At 41.8% G+C, this 17,626-nt stretch overlaps 1 protein-coding gene across 3 annotated transcripts in view; it reads left to right on the forward strand.

Annotated features, from left to right (window-relative positions):
* The window catches only part of SKOR2 (SKI family transcriptional corepressor 2), a 51,386-nt gene that overhangs the window by 18,229 nt on the left and 15,531 nt on the right, over positions 1-17,626 (forward strand). For all 3 annotated transcript variants that reach the window (XM_075932705.2, XM_075932704.2, XM_089779458.1), the window contains 3 exons: positions 11,053-11,118; positions 11,524-11,622; positions 17,097-17,164. In XM_075932705.2, coding sequence (XP_075788820.2) covers positions 11,053-11,118; positions 11,524-11,622; positions 17,097-17,164 — 233 coding nt within the window. The remainder of the gene's footprint in view (positions 1-11,052; positions 11,119-11,523; positions 11,623-17,096; positions 17,165-17,626) is intronic.

Consider the following 17,626-nt stretch of genomic DNA (forward strand, 5'->3'; position numbering starts at 1 on the left):
TACCAAAGAGTCAGGACAGTAATGCCAAGTTTTTTGATAATATAAGAAACTTGCATGTACACATACCCCTGGTTAATTTGCATGTTTGATTGTATGTCCAAGGTTGCTTAGTAAGCCCAACTCCTGGAATCCTGTGATTGCATGAAGAATCTTCGCTCCCATTAAGAAAATAAATGTCTAGCCCTTGTGCTTGCAGAGGAAAAGCTTGAAAATATATTTAAGGGCTCAAAAATCTAAAGGAAAATAAAAACAGTCCCAACCTTATTATTTCTTTGGTTTCAGATTGGAAGGTTTTGGTTTTTTTTTAATTCCATGATTCTTGAAAACCTAATAGTGTTTTTTGTAGATTTGGGTTTTGTAATACAGGCGCCCAGTCTATATTCCTCATGTACTCTGCAGTCAGACAGATTTTTTTTAAAGTATGGTTTAAACATTAAACAAGTTATAAAATAGACTTTATCTGGACAGAAGTACAACTGATTTCTTCGAAAGATTGTCACTTTTTTTTTAAAGCAAATTAACATTTGAACTTCTAGCTTTTGAGAGAGAGATTTTTTTTATATGTCCCAATTCCAGATGGTGCTGAAGAGTGTGCTTATGTTTTTTTCTGAATCCCAATTTATATACTTGTTAATCTCAAAATGTGACAGAGCGCCTTTAGAAGGTATTCAAGAATTTGAAGTATATGCATACTTATGTAGGATTTCTTCAGGGATTTTTTTAATATATGTCAAAGCAATCATTATTTACTTGTTAACACAGAACAGTTCCTTTTGGAGGTCTTGTAGTCTTCCAGTTAAAAATCTATGTTACCTATTTTTTAAAATGCATATTTATTTATCTATTAGATCAGTGGTCCCCAACGTGGTGCCCGCGGGTGCCATGGCGCCCACCAGGGCATTTGTGTGCGCCCGCCGACAACCTGGGTTGGCCCCGCCCGCGGCGCACAGGAGGCACCGGCCCCAGGCACACGACACGCACCAACGCCAGGAGTGCGGCGCTCGGGCGGCCCCAGCCCCGGGGCACATGTGGGCGCTTGGGCGTGCGGCGCTCGAGAGGCGCCAGTGCCGGCCCCAGGCGCGCGGCTCGGGTGGCAGCGCCGGCCCCGGGCCCACAGCACAAAGTGCTCGGGCGGCTCCAGCCCCGGCCCTAGGGCACATGCCGGCACCGGGTGCAAGGGCATCCCAGTCCCCTGGTGTGCCCCCGGACGCGCGGCCCCGTCCCCGGGCGCCCGGTGCGTGAGTGGCCCCCACCTCCCAGGCACCCGGAAGCCTCTAAAGGTTGGGGACCACTGTATTAGATTCTGGTAGCTCTGTCCTTGCAGGTGGTTGTTTATGTACATAGGACTGTATACAATATAAAAATATCAGTGGCTTCTGAGACCTATATATCCTGGCAGGCTATGGATGCTGACTTCATGGCAGGCTGAACTATGCAAGAAGGAGAGTCAGCCTGCTGTTGAAGTTTTTAAAACAAGACAATATATAGTTCCAGACAGAGGTGAGATGCAGAGGCAGGGACTAAACTGCAGTAGTTACTACAGCCTGAAGGCAGCAATTGGCTTGCACAGCCATGGATAGAGGAGCATGACTCCAGCTGACCGGGCTTGCAAATAAATTGCCTGGAAGTGCTGGGGAACCTTGTGAGAAAAGAAAATGGTTTTTTGGGGTAAAGTGTAGGATTGAGTCCGGAAATATGGGCTGTATTCCTAGGCCTGACACAGACTATGATGCTGTGGCCACTACAAGGACATAGGTGTAGCGCTTCAGTGTAGACCAGTGTTTCTTAAACTTTTTGAGGCCATGGAACACCAAACAATAATTTTTTTTTTTACACGGAAGACCTATGAAAAGTTTCTTAAAAATTGTTGTCAAACAAAAAAAGACAATAACAAAGAAGTAACAAAATTGAGAGAGAGGTTGTGGCACACCTGTGAGTTGTTCACAGAACACCAGTGTTCAGTGGAATATAGTTTAAGAAACACTGGTGTAGACACTGCTACGATAGGAGAAGCTCTTCCTTTGTTGTAGGTAATCTGCCATCCTGAAAGGCTGATTACACCAGGGGTTAGGTCAGTTTACCTGCAAGATTATCTATTCTTGAAATGCTACAGCAGCATAGGGTTCCCCTGTTGGATTAGGTAATCCATCTCCCTGAAAGGCAGTAGCTAGATTGAGGATAGACCTAGCACTGTTTACACAGGGAATTAAGATATGGATTTTTCACACCCCTGAAAGATATAGTTATGCCACTTTCAGAAAGCTGCTAACAGGACATTCCGGTTTATTTGTCTTAAGGCTTCATAGCCACAGAGCCTCGCAGCTCTCATTGGCTCCAGTTTGCCCTTTCCAGTCAAGGGGAGCCAGGGGAAACACTGACCTGTGACAATGTAACTTTTTAGTGTAGATTAGCCCTTAGTTTTCCTGTAACAACTTTCTCCATCTGCATAGCAGGGGCAGAGTGAAATTTATTTAATCTTTGGTTACAGAGCATTTAGATAGTCTCTGATGGATGGCTCTATAGAAGTGAAAAACACTTAAGGTGATATACAAAGGGGGAAAATCATGGGTTTTTGTGTCTCTCTTAGAGCATTTTCCCTTGCAGTAAACAAAAATATGGGTGCTTTTTTTCTTTTAATTTCTTGGTTTCCTTAAATTAGAAATTAGGTTCATTGCTACCCTGGTGATTGGCGTGCTAATGAAAAGTTGACATCACAAGAGCCAAGGCCTAGTATGCACACAAACTTGCATCTGTTTGTCTGTGTGTTTATAAACTGATATAGTTATTTGGCACAAGCCCTCTGTAACAGAGTGCAGGGAGTTGCATACTGATCCTTTGGACAGCACTTGCTCCCTTGAGAAAGCTGACTGAGGTAATTAGATGATCACACTAGCAGGCTGGGGGAGGTAAAAAGCCTACCAGCCCAAAAAGATAAAAACATAGGAAGGAAAAGTAGAAAGAGAGGAACTGGGTTAGCTGAGCCAGAGGTGAAAGTAAGAGGGTGCGCCGTGATGCACAGCTCTGGCAAGTGGGGAGCTGTTTAAAGAGTTGGCAGGGACTCGGGTTGCAATAGGACAGTACCGGTAAGAAAGTTTAAGTTACTTTCACCACTTAGCTGAGCCCGGTCACATGCAAGCTGCATGGAAGGATGACCTCTACTTCTCTCAGGTCCTGAGGAGAAGGTCTCAAGCACAGAGACTATTGTAAATAGCCCTGTTGTATGGGTTTGTAAGGGAGTTTGTGGAGCATGGTGGATCCACTACCAGTAGAGTCTTAAGTCAATTTCTGTTGTGCAAAGGTGCATCAACTGACCCTATCCTGATACATCCTCAATAGACACTATTAATTCCATTTAACAGTGGCCTGTTGCAGTTTAGCTTAGGCCTTAAAACTGATAGGCATGGTATTTGGGGTGTGAAAAACGCTTTCTCCTGAGAAGCTTAACTATGCCGACCAAGCCCCCTGTGTAGACAAAGCTAGGTCAGTGGAAGTCTGTTTCTATTGTTCAGGAGGTAGAGTTCTTACAGTGATGGGAAAACCCCATCCATCACCATAGTCTGATGTACACCGCAGGATTATGTTAGCAAAGCTACAGCTCTATAGCTGTGCTGCTCTATTTCCTGTAGTGTAGACATGGCCTTAATATCCTTTTTTTATAGGATTAAGCAAAACCTAAATAGTAACAATTAAATCTAAAATAAGAGACTATGCAAGGGTTTGTACCAGTTTAACTAGTTTAGTTTTAAAACACATCTTTAGTTAAACAAGCACAAGTTTGTGTGAAGGAATGACCCTGCAAAGTGATAGTTGTATTCCAAAGAGGGGAAGGGATTTTTTTCCCTTATGCTGACTATAGTTCTTGAGGGGACGGTTGAGTTTTATAGACACTTATTTGTCTTCTAATTAATTAACATTTAAGAGACAGAAATATTCAACACCTCCTCTCTTTCATTGAAAGTAGGGGGGGGGGAAACTGTTTTTTAAAAGATTCAGGCCCTCTCTGCACAACAAAAAGACACAAATATGCACAAGTCATATGCTTGATTGTTAAAAGAAAAATCCTTTTCAGATCATCTTTAAATTTCTCCTTTCTCCCATCCCACCCCCAGCCTCCCACAGGGGTAAGGGTTGAGGAGCTACAAAAATGCTTTTCTGTACCTGATAGGAAACCTCTTTAGTCCCATAATCTCAATTTGTGGCAGTAGAAGGAGTTACTGTGCCGTGTGCCTCTTTCTCCATTCTGCTATGTAGCTTGCAGTCGCAGGTAGGGATGTTACAGGTCTGTTAAATAGGTAACCCAGTAACAACTGAAAATCTCAGCAGTTACGTGCTGCAGGCTCTGCAGTATAAAGCTTAAATAAGCCCACAGAACCCACAGCGAAGCCTCTTGGGGAGCGAGGCCATGAGCCCCTGCCAGCTGGGCTCCTAGGGAGGCAGCTTCCCTGCACTGCTGCAGTGAAGCTGCCTCCACAGGAGCCAGCTGAGTGTAACCAACACCATTAACTGATAAACTGATGCTTATTGGGTTAAATGGTTAGTCGGTTACGCTCTAACATCCCTAGTCGCAGCCAACAACATTCCACTACCCTTTTAAAGTTTAAACAATCAACTGGGGAAGGCCTCTCCCTAGCGCTATCTCACTTCTGTGTTCGCATGTTGAGCTTTCCCGAGAATCTGACAGCTATCTGTGATTTCCTTGGAAATGGGGGTATTGCAGGATATTTAATCTTGCTTGGAAAAGCGTGCAGCTTCTGTGGTTGTGGAGAATGAAGCACTTGAAGGACTGTGTTTACTAGCTATACCTGTGGTGCAGACATCGTACTATGGCAGTGTTTTCCTCAGAATGACAGCTTAAAAATATCACCTGAATTCTTTGAGGAAAGACGGGTCCAATGAGATGGACTGATAAAAAATCTTGGCTGTAACTTGTATAATAGCAGTATAACTTGTATTTTATCCTGTCTGCTCTATATCTCACTTTTTTAACTTATCTTTCACACTCTAATTTAATACTTATGCAACAAAATAACCGATACCATCAGTAATTCTGTTTACTTTTATCAAAATGTTAGTAATTAAAAAAAAAATTGAGTTATACAAGCACCCAGTTATTTTCCCAAAAGTAAAAACTGATCATCCAATTTGAATGTTCTCTTACTTTGAGAAGTGTTTTAAAAGCTTTTTAAAGCCTAATTTTTTGTAATTTATTTATTTTACTTTGGTTAAACATTTTTTTTCCTGGATAGAGAGATCTTGTGTATTTCACATGACCTCAGAATGAATTTTTAAATCCTATTGTATAAATTCCGTTTATATTGGAAATGCTAACTCAGCAGTAACTACATCTATATAAATATAGGGATAAATGAGCTTTTATAATAAATGTAGACTATAATACAGATATTTTAGGTAGATATTGAATATGTTTCATATGTATTAATAAGATTTTTCATGTATACTGGTTGTAAGTACGCATTGATTTCTGGAAGAGAACAATACATGTTTCATTGTAAATCTTCTGACTATATGTAAGAAGGGACCTTCTAGTTTTACTTTAAGATTAGCTCATCATAAGAATACATTCCCAATTAAAGTTCCCAAATAATGACATTCAAGATTTTTCTAAATAGTTAGCAACAGTATAATGATTTATTTAATGCTCTTCTGTTCATATTTTTAAGAATAGGCCTTTCTGAAGATTCTTTCTGGCAATCCCTTAAGCACACGATTAACTTTTTTCACCAGACTTGACTGGTACTACTTTGGTCTGCTGGTTAAAACAGTTCATTTTGACAAATTAGGCAGCAAGCTAATAACTTCCAAAATGTTGGGATCTCATTTTACTTCAGTTATAAACAATAGCATATCTGCCACTAATTTCAATGGAGCATGTTTTGATCCTTATGTTTTTAAAATTATTTTTCATGTTTTCTGACTCAAATCTCTATGAGTTAATGTAAATACAAGTCTTTCTAGAAGATAACTAAATAGTACTTTATGCCAAAATACTTACATTTTAGTTTGATAACTCTAAGGAATAACTAGATTGTAAAAAAATTCTAAAAAGTTCAGGAGAAAATGACAAGAAGTGATGTATATGCATATAGAAAAATTTAAAATATATAATCCAAAAAATGTATACCTTCTCTATGACCAAAAGTCGCATCAAAATTACTTTGACTTCCATGGACTTTCTCCGGTATTGTATTGGCATCTCTGAGAACAGAATTTGGCCTGTAAATAAGGTCGGTCCAGTTGTTCCATATGAAAACAACTCCAATTGAAAAAATAATTTGTCAGTACTGGTCTCCGTTATATTCAAATAAATCTAATTGAGTGATTCTCGGACTGCGGGTTGGTAACGACCTCTCATGGGGTCACCAGGTTATTTAAGGGTTGTGAGTTGTCGGCCTCTTCTCCCAAGCCCCACTTTGCTTCCGTGGTTTATCATTTAAAAAGAGAGGCGTTCATCACGCCATCTGTCACAGAGAACACTTGAGAATACACTGGAAGACTTGAGAAGTTTGGGTCTGGGATGGGTCTAATGAATAAGGTGTCAGCCTCCAGAACCTGTGGCTGTAGGTTTGAGTCCTGCCCCAGAAGCAGCTGGGCAGCTGCCTCCAGCATCCCCAGGACTAGACTAGAACTGGCACTGGCTGAAGGTAGGGAAGTGGGTTACCAGCTTCCCCGGGGCTGGAGCCAGAAGGTGTGAGCAGCTGACTGTGCAGCTAGAGGAGCAGTGACTAGTCGGGGGAGGGAGGGGCGAGAGCTGCCCCAGTTCGGGTGGGGGGCAATGCTGGCACAAGGGGGCTCCTAATCCTGGGAGGGGGAGGGTTGGTGGAGTGGAGACCCGCTGCAGCTCCTGATTCCCCCCAGGTCCCTCCCACCCCAGCCAAGACAGCTCCCAGGGTGTATGTTTAATTTATAATGCAGGGGGTTCACGCTCAGAGGCTTTGCTGTGTGAAATGGGCATGCTTGGCACGCTGCCCCACCTTGTCCCCTCCCCGTGAGGGACAGGGCCTCAGCAGAGGGTGCGGGGCTGTAGCTGGGGTTGGGGTCCTGCCTCCCCAACCGCCCATGCCTGGGATCATTCTTTATTTGTCCTGGGCAGAAATATGGAGGGGAGGTTCCTCCCAGGAAGTTGCAGATGTCACTGTTCATTCTGCTTCGTCATGTCTTCTGTAATACAAGTTCTCCTGATCAGGTTCTCTCTGTGTTTTAAGAGAGACATTCAGGGCATTCCCTTCTGCACTGATTTGAGTTTTTCTGGTGCGTGTAAGTGCACAGTGAGCCAGACTTTGACCCTGTCTTTATCCTAATTTTTCAATTTGTTAAAATACAGTTCTGCTAAATTTGACGGTATTGCCTAGAGTCAGCACATAAAGGTGCTTGGCAAACATACCCATGATGCTCCACCAGTGACCTCCTCTGCAATATCCCATTCAGTTCTAGATCTCTGATAAGCAAAGCTTGCTGGTTACACCATATCTTCTATGATATGGGCAAATATCCATTAGGTACTAAGTGTGGAATGTTACAATGATTACATTTATAGTGTGATGTAAACTAGATTTCACTTCAGGGGACGGAAGGAGACAGACGTGAAAGTCACCATATCATCTAGCCTTCTGTCTAGTTGTATAACTAGCTTTCTGCTTATTGTTTAAGACCTCAGTCTGTTTGTCTTGGCACAGAATTTTAAAAACATGTATAAAAGGGGCCTCATCAATTTAAAAATGTCTAAAGTTCTGCTAATCTGGATAAGTATAGTATGTTTACAAAGTCTAGTCCCATGGAAATTATTTGAACCATCTGGCTTTTTCACAGATTTCAAACAGGTTAATATAAGGTGTCCTGCTCCATACAGTAAATACAGCATGTTTATTTACTTAGAACCCAGCCCTGAAATTGTCTTCCTTTGGGAAGACTCATTACAGGCTTGCGGCCTCAGATTCTACAGTGATAAATCTGGGACAGAATTTTCAAAAATAGAAGCCTAAAGTTAGGCTCTTAAATCCATACTTAAGAGACTATGGCTGGGATTTTCAAAAGCATCTAAATTACGTAGGAGCAAAGGTCCCATGGAATTGAAGTTGACTTTAATGGTACATTTCCTCCTGGGCCATGTAAGTGCCAGTCCACTGATGTCCACTTCAACTCAGTTGGACTTTCACCGAGGTGACTTAAGTGCTTTTAAAAATCCCGCTCTTTTTAAGAAAAAGTTGGCTATTTTGTGGTCATCTGCAGAAGTGGGTTTTGCCCATGAAAGTTCATGATACCATATATACATTTTTGTTAATTTCTAATGTGCCACAGGACTACTCGCTGTTTCTAAAATAGTATATTAATCAGATTTAAATCCATGGAGACATGTTAAGTCCTCTAGTTTTCAGGCTGCAGGTCAGAGCTCTAGGTGGGTGGTTGCAATGAGGTTATCAGGGAGAGTGAAGTAGGGTGCTTGCCAGATGGGCAGGGCAGCCATGGGGAGATCAGGCAGGGAATCAGAGGAGTGTGATTCTGAACCAGCCTATTGAACTTCCCCTCCTGATTGCTGGGGGCTCTCTGTGCTCTGTCCCAGCTGTGGCTCTGGCCTGCTACACCCTATTTTAAATCATCTGGAGACCTGTGGAGTGAGAGGCTCTGGAGTGGGTGGAAGGAGTATGAGAAGCCCTTATCCTCTCTACTTCCATGGGCTCATCCAAGCATGGATCGAACTGGGTCCTGATGCCACCAAAGGTGTGAGCCTCCTGCTCCCCTCAGAGAGTCAGTTTCTATCCTGGATGGGTGAAACTTGGGTTGCAGGGACGATTATTGTGTAACTCCTGAGGAGAAGGTGAGGCACAGCAAAAATAAAGGTTTGGGAATACAGGCTCTATACTGCATCCTTTAACACAAGCTGTAAAAGACTTGCTTGGCTGAATCCTTACCACTAATTTTCTCTCTCCACAAATGGGAGTTGGTCTACTTTCTCTGTTACTACAATTTATAAAACACCATACATTTCTCACCCTACTGAGCTGCTAGAGATGCAGTGTCCCTCAGTGATGTGTATAATATTTTTTAGGTAGCCAAGAAAGCCATGAGGTAAAATTTTAAAAAGCACCTGCTTCCTTTTTAAAAAATGTCTTCAATGCTTAGAAGCCTAAATCACATTGATTTTCAGTGAGATTCTGGAGGGCCAGATTTGTAGGGTATTTACGTAGCTGAAAATGGAAAGAGGCACCTACAGGGGTTTTCAGAAGCACCTAGATGTCTAACTTCCATGTCCATCATCCTTGAAGACCTTTACTCTTGAGTCTGTCATGAAAGTTGAGTTCTTCACACAGTAGTTTTGAAGACTCTGACCTGCCCAGAGCTTGCAAAATACCAATACTACAAAAGGAAATGGAAAATATGCCCCTAAACCAATGACAGTGATGAAAACAGAGATGTTTCCTGAACAGATGAGAGTGTTCTATGTAATTTAGATTGTGTTGACCACCAAGATGCACTAGGTTCCTTGGCACAAAGGAGGACACAGACCTTGTTCTGAATTATGTATAATCCTAAAACCCAATAATTAGCATTGCCAGTAGGCATGTGTGCTGCCTCCACACATATCTCAAACCCAAGTGCTAATTAAACACTCTTATCTGTAATACTCCCATATTTATTAAATAAAACCATTCTAAATACTGATTCCTAAATCAAGCGCTATTAAAAAACAAAGACATTCCTATTTATACAAGTTCATTGCCAAAGCCCAATTATCCAGTACACTCAGGTCTGCTCAGATTGATCCAGACTATGCTCTAAATTAAAGCCTAATATAGGAGTCCTCATGCAAACAAAGAGGCTGCTTGAAAGGTAGTTTTGTCCATAGAATTGGCCTGTTTCTAGCCGGTTGGAGCAGGAAAAGGTTCTGCCAATGGACACACCTTTGTGACAGGAAAAATAATGTACTGCCCTTCTACGGGGTCACTTGTTTGTGGGCATCCTACATTAAGTCTCCAGGAAGGATGTGAATGAAGAGCAGGCAGTGGTGTGACAGAGTACAGCTGGGCAAGAATTCTGTGTATGAGCAGGGTGGAAGAAGGGAGGGTGATGTTTGGGGGAGAAGTGAATGAATGAGGCATTGAGATTGGTACCTGTGACAGAGCAGAGAGGGCCAGGGTGGTGCAGTCAGACAAGATTCAGGATGTAGGGGGAGACCCAATGATGCAATGCCTTGAAAGTGAGGACAAGCAGTTTCAATTTGATGTGGAGAATGGGGAGCCAGTGGAGCCATGTATAATTGTGGAGTAGGTAGAAGTGGGCATATCTGAGTAGGAAGTTAATGTTAGTGATGACCTCTTGAATAAGCAGGAAGGGGTGAAGTGCATATCAGTGACGTCAGAGAAGATGGAGGTGGCATTTTTAAGGCATGGATGCAATTTCTGTAGCTGTCAGGGAAGAGAGAGGAATTTTTGGGACTTTAATATGTCTTGGAGGGAGGACAGAATTTGGATATTGCTTTTTCTTAATGTAAATCAGTAACTATTTCTCCCTCCATTTATCATGTCTCCTGTCTTTAAACCTTAGCAGCAGCATAGTCTGATCCATCTGAACCACACCCCACCACTGGGTCTGGGAAGGGAGGCTGTCCCCTCACTTGCTTAGCTCACCTATGCACCACTTTTGTCCTTTGAGGAGCTTGCATGCCAAGTAGTTATGATATGAAATTAGGAGCTTGTATATGTTAAACAGCATGGTGGTAAATTCTGTTTATAAAAAGTACTTCTAAGCAATGGCATTTTGTGAAGAGCAGTTCCTGAAGTCTTGGCCATCTAAGCAGAGAATGCAAGATATCACTTAAGATTGTAGAAGATATAACATCAGAAGTCTGGTGATAAAAGCCCAATTCTGCAGCCTTTGCAAAAGGCAGAGTTCCCTTTAGCATCAATGGTGGTTTGCCCTACGCTGCAGGAGTGAGTGCTGAACACTGAAGCCTTCTGACTTTCAAAGAGATGCAAGAAGAATATCCGATATGAAGCAACATATATAAATCAATAACTTTTTCCTTTCTTCATTAAGGTGAACACACGCAAGAAACCAATTCACCTCATTCACTAAAGAAGGATGTAGAAAACATGGGGAAAGGTAAAAAAAAAAAAAAAAAAAAAGCAAACGCAGCTTTGATGTTATTAAAGTGTTCTTTGTTTTAATAGAATATAAGGATAATAGGGAAGAATTTTTGTTCAGCGCCATATTTTAAGCTTGACAAGTAACATATGAATAATATATGGACCTTTGGGTGGATATAATTGAGATTAATGCATACATATCAATCAATACATGACACTGTAATACAATACTTTAAAATAATATATTACATTGATTTATATTCATGGATTTCTGCACAAAATCTATCCTAGGTCTATGCAATGCCTTTTTTTTTAAACTACTAAAATATTTTTCTTATAATAATGAATTGCCACACATAACAGTTCTCTCAAGAGTTATTTATACACATTAGTAACACAGCTCTTCTTTTCTCTTTGTTAGAAGAACTTCAGAAGGTTTTGTTTGAGCAAATAGATTTACGGAGGAGATTAGAACAGGAATTCCAAGTGTTGAAAGGAAACGCTTCTTTCCCAGTATTCAGTAAGATACGTTTCTGTGTTTTCACTGTTGTATGTAGAATGTTATTGTTATTTATTATCAGCCTATAAAAGTATAGGAGTGATATTCAAAGTTGTGTTTGTCACTAGACATCTAAGATGGCCCCACAGAAATAGATGGGAATTTTACCATGATGGGAATTCTACCAGATTTCAGTGCCAGTAGATCAGACCCTTAGTCATAAATCTGAATCAAGGTTATGTTTATATTTGCCAGAATACACAAGAATTTTGTCACGTTGCTTTTCGTAAATTTCCTCTACCTGAAACATTAGGGGTCCCCAAAACCGGATCCACTGCTTGTATTCTGACCAGGAAGGCAGCATAATTAGCCACACCCCATTGAAGGGGAACCTACAGCATTAGGGCCTGTGCCACACCTGTTCTTCTGGTAGCTGGCTAAAAGGAAATGGCTGGGGCTTCACTCTGCCCTGTAATGCCTGTCTGTTGCATCAATCCCATCAGGTCTTTATAGCCAGTGGCCTTCAGGATGTTCTAAATGATGCTGGGGGGGACTAGCCCCGCCTAAATTTGAGGCACGCAAAGGCCACTGCTGCATTTTCCATCCTGAGGTGGCTTCTGTGTTCCTTGACGTTGTGGAGGATCGGGGCCAGTAAAAGGTGATGGAATATGCCATATAAACAAATGATTATGAGGAACTTCATAAAACCATTGTGGAATTATCTCCCCATGGGTGTGGTGAAAAACCAATTGCTTCAGGTCTTTGAGAATAGACTGAATGAAGCAATGGAAAATACGCTGCAAGGAAAAATCCTGCACTGGCCAGGGACGGACTAGACGACACAATAGGCCTTTTCTCTTTATGACTTCTATGATTCTCTAGCAGTGGGCAGGCCAAAGTGCCTCTGCAGCTCTCTGCTACTTCTAATGCCAGGCAGCACAGTGCTCAGAACTGCAACCCAGCTCTCTCCATGTACGGCCACTGTGCATAAGGAGATGTCACTGTTGTGCAGCTGTTCAAGCACACAATCCTCTGCTGCCATTTGCTCCAATGAAGACTGATGGAGCCAGGCTCAGTGTTAAAGGAAGCTTGAAAAGGAAAAAAAGAAACTGTGTGTGTCCTTTTCTGCTTCTTTATGTTGGTTAAGGAAGACCTGCAAGTTTGGTTGCATTTTTGGTTGCATTTTGGTTGCATTTTTTGTTTGCAAACTCTATTAGCTTTTAACTTTAATATCAGGTCTAGTCTATGCCCCTTTTGCTATAGGCTTCTGTAGATTGACAGAGAATTATTTGAATAGGATCTCACCAGAATCTAAAAGCTGAACCTTAATCAGCTGGGAGAGGAAGGCTTTTTAGTGGATGCTTGGCTTTTTCTAATCACTTATCTGGCAATTACTTGGGCAGAAAGCTCTAAACACACTACCGTTTCTTGAGCTGCAAACCCCTCCAGTTCTTTGTTTCTGCAAAGAGACCTTCCACAAATATCAATGAAGACAAGACTTGATATGCCAGATATTCACATTAAAAAAACAAGGAGAATAGGTCTTTGCACATCACAGAGAAGGGAAAAGGGAATATAAATAGTATTTTCCCCACCTTTAAGTAGAAAAGAGTAGAATTTTACCTAAAAAAAGGCATGATATTGGGGAGAATACAGAAAAGGAAAGGAATGCAAGTTAAGTCTCCCTAAATGTCTCCCATCTTTAGCCTGGACATAAAAAGATGTGCACATCTTCATAAATTAAAACAAAGAAAATCCTGAGACTATGTGAAATATGCCATAAAATAAGGGTGTCCTAATATGTAGTGCAAATTTAGCTACTGGGCTTGGAACTTGATGATTTTAAAGTAATTCGTGTACTTCAATTCATGTACTTGAAAGCATTTATGTTCCTGGGATTGTAAAAATGGCATCTTGGAACCTTGCCATTCAGGTCTCACATTTATCCTTTTGTTCTGCAGTAAAATTAATACCCTATCATTGCCATGTAAATAAACACTGCAATTAAACCGCATGAAATACAATTCCAATGAAAGAAAATAATGCATACTTCTGACCAAGGAAGTGGCATCTGTGCGCACCAGCATGAAAAATAGGTGGTTTCAATATACCACAAAGCAGTGGTCAACTTTACTCTGGTTTAAAATAGAAAAGAAATAAATTCTTGTGCTATATACACTAGATATCAGGAACTGTAATACCTATTTACAAATTTAAATGTAACAAACAGCCCCCTAACGTGTATAGTAAAATGAGAGAACAGGCCTTTCTAAAGCAAACATGTGTAGTACAATACTAGCTATGTTTTCCCCATCCCTTCCCCTCCGCCTTTGCTCTGCTGCTATCTGTGAAAGGCGCTGCTCTTTCGTTCTAGGTCCTAGGTTTGCTCCTCATTGATGACTGGTGCTGGGGCCATCACAAACGGACCAAGTGGTCTTATTAAAAGGTAGTTGAATTGAAAATGGAAAGGAATTAAAAGTACAGAAAATGAGTGGTTGAAGGAAGATGGACCTCTTCTTTCTGTCACTGATTCAGAGGCAGTAGAGTTGGAGAAAGAGCATGGAGCTGTGAAGCAGCAGGCCCTGATTTCCAATACCCTCACTATGTGATCTCGAGCAACTTGAAAGGTTAAATGGGCCATGGAGGTGAAACTGTGCTCCCATCTCTAGACCTGGCTGGGGTGAAGGTATACTAAGGGGGGCCTTGCACCTCCTTTTGCAAATCAAAGGAAAGGTATAGAACAGGCAACAGCAGCTCTGCCAGTCTAACAGGTCAGCACCTTCAAAAATCAAATGAATAAAAATAAAGAGGAGTTTATCATCTTGTCTCTGGCAACACATGAATTTGGAAAACCACTTCATAACAGCCAGGCAAGCCAGCTGAAGTTCTATCCCACAGCTTAGATTGTAAAGCCCACGGCTTGTATGTCCATAAAACACTGAGCGAATTGTGGGCACACTTTGAATTAAGAGTACTGGCAGTGCCGTTCAGGGCAGTGCCAATATTCACATTGCTTCTCCCTGGTATTATGCCAAGTCCTTTGCTCTAGGTTATACAGGGAGTCCATGGTAGAGGAAGAAATGGAATCTGGTTTCCCGAGTCTCAGGCTAGTGTCCTAATGGCCAAGGTGTAAGCCTACTTCCTTTACTCATTAAGTCAATCCCTCCTCTGGTATGTTGGCATCTCTGTTGTTGAAGTGGTGTATGCAGTAATCTACATGCAATCTCACTTGTGCAGGGGAGGACTGTCACCTCCAGGACGGTGCCTTAGGTTCTCAGTTTAAAATGGCATATGTTTTGGGTTGATTTTTTGCCACACTATATTGAAAGTTCCTATCCAGTTGTCCCTTGTACTCCTGAGGGCATCTTCAGTGTTAGAACATAAGAACGGCCATACTGCGTCAGACCAGTGGTCCATCCAGCCCAGAATCCTGTCTGCCAACAGTGGCCAATACCAGATGCCCCAGAGGGAGGGAACACAACAGGTAATCCTCCCGTGATCCCTCCCCTGTCACCCAGTTCCAGACAAAATAGCTGTGTTACAACTATCTAAGTATTTCCCTTCTCATAAAGATCTTTATTTTCTGTTGTAATTCGTCCAATTTAGAATCTCATTTTTTCCCTTCTAAATTATGTGGCCTTCTAAATTAGCTGCCTCTAGAAATTTCCACTACATGCATTTGATGAAGTAGGTCTTTGCCCAGGAAAGCTTATGCTCCAATACATCTGTTAGTCTATAAGGTGCTACAGGACTCCTTGTCACTAAAGTAGGTAGGACTCTTAATCCAACAGCAAAAAATAGTTTATATCCTGGTGAGATTTTTCTTCAAGAGCTTTAGTGTGATCTGGTTATCAAGAAGGAAACCAAACACTGTTGCTTTATCTAAGGCTATGTCTATACCACAGCCAGGATCCACAGTCTGAGATCAATCCACTAGTGGTCGATTTAGCGAGTCTAAAATCAAATCAAGCACAGATAGCTCTGCAGTCAACCCCTGTACTCTATCTCCATCAAGAAGAATAAGGTAAGTCGATGGGAGAGTTTCTCCTTTCGACCCTGTACAGGATAGACCCTGTAGCATCTATGTAAGGTACATCAACTCCAGCCACTTTATTCACACAGCTGGACTAGCTTACCTTAGGTTGACTTTCTGCAGTAGTGTAGACATAGGCTTAGAATCAAATAAAGGAAAGCCAGCTTGCACTGTAACTCAGTTGTCTACAATATGGTGTTCTGCCTCTTCAAAGATCTCCCTTCTCGTTATTTTATAGAGTTTGTTCTGTTTCCTGAGTCTTCTGGTTGGGATTTTAGTCTCCAGCCCTGCTTTATAAAGATGCAATGCTTATCTAATACATTGATTTAGAGCGTGGTGAGCTAAGTGTGACTCTTTAGTGCTAAACTGCCATGTGCTAAGCCATGTACTACATGTTCTGTAGTAGTCTTAGTAAGTTAGGGTACATCTAAACTACATGCCTCCGTCGACGGAGGCATGTAGATTTGTGTATTCAAAAAAGGGAAATGAAGCGGCGATTTAAATAATCGCTGCTTCATTTAAATTTACATGGCTGCCGCGCTGAGCCGACAAACAGCTGATCAGCTGTTTGTCGGCTCAGCGCGCTAGTCTGGACACTCCCCTGCCGACATCAAAGCCCTTTGTCGGCAGCCCCGGTAAACCTCATCCCACGAGGAATAACGGGGCTGCCGACAAAGGGCTTTGATGTCGGCAGGGGAGCCAGACTAGCGCGCTGAGCCGACAAACAGCTGATCAGCTGTTTGTCGGCTCAGTGCGGCAGCCATGTAAATTTAAATGAAGCAGCGATTATTTAAATCGCCGCTTCATTTCCCTTTGCCTATAACCCTAATCTACATGGCTCCGTCGATGGAGCCATGTAGTCTAGACACAGCCCTAGTGTGCACTACGGTAGGCTAATGTTCTGTAGCCCACTCCAGCTTGCCACACACTAAGCTGCCATAGAGGCAAGCCCTGAGTCGAATCTTATCCTATAACTGTTCTCTTATTGAATATCTCTATGGAAGTCATACATTTATACCAGTACATCTGAGAGCACAGTTTGACTCTTTTACATGATTTTGCTCTTCCCATTCAAGCCTATGGAAATTTTGCTAAGCAGTGCCTTAAGAATCTGGCCCATAGAAAGAATTACATGGGATTTCCAATTTCTTCTTTCCAGTTAGTACTGATTTGAGTACCTGAATGCTAGATACCTAGACGGAGCACCTAAACTTCGCTGCTAGCATTTGAAAACTCAATCTTTAATACAACGACAAAACTTAATTCATCCAAAACATTTCTGTAATCATCCTCCATATTCTGTCCCATCGCTAGAGGTGGATAATTTTCAGACACAGGACTGTGCCACATTTAACAAATTCTTCAGTGGCACTTTGACTTGATATGTGCAAAATCTGTGGCGCAGTTGATAATTTTAATTCATGTACGTGAACTTTCTCCCTCCCTTCCCCTATCTACACAGATAATTTTCAAGATCAAATGAAACGGGAGCTGGCCTACAGAGAAGAAATGGTGCAGCAGTTACAAATTGTAAGTTGTCCTTCTCTATAGGAAATGTTAGGAACCATCCTGTACTCTCTGATTTACACTGATAAATATATTCCTCCCATTTTGTTTAAACCATACAAGTGTGCTTTTACTGAACTCATATTAATTTCTATACAGTCAAGCTTGAGTGTGCAGTTCTCTCAGCTGGTTTGAAGTCTAATTACTAGGAGATTTACTGAGCAATACAGTCAGCAGATGTATCTGCACAATTCAGATAAATTGAACTACTTTCCATGGGTTGACTTAACAGAGAGACGTACATCTTCAGTGAAACTGAGGATTTACCTATACTACTAGCCTGGTGAAGAGCAAGCAATTAAATGTCTGCATATTGTGCTGGCAATGCTCCCCCGGGCATAGATGCACGCTGGGTAAAATTCATCCCTCTGCAAAGGGTTGGCACCAGGCCTAAGCTTTAAACTGTTTATAGACTTGTGGCGGCTG

This window comes from Pelodiscus sinensis, chromosome 6 (genome assembly GCF_052426305.1).
Source record: "Pelodiscus sinensis isolate ZL-2025 chromosome 6, ASM5242630v1, whole genome shotgun sequence".
NCBI classification, from domain to species: Eukaryota; Metazoa; Chordata; order Testudines; family Trionychidae; genus Pelodiscus; species Pelodiscus sinensis.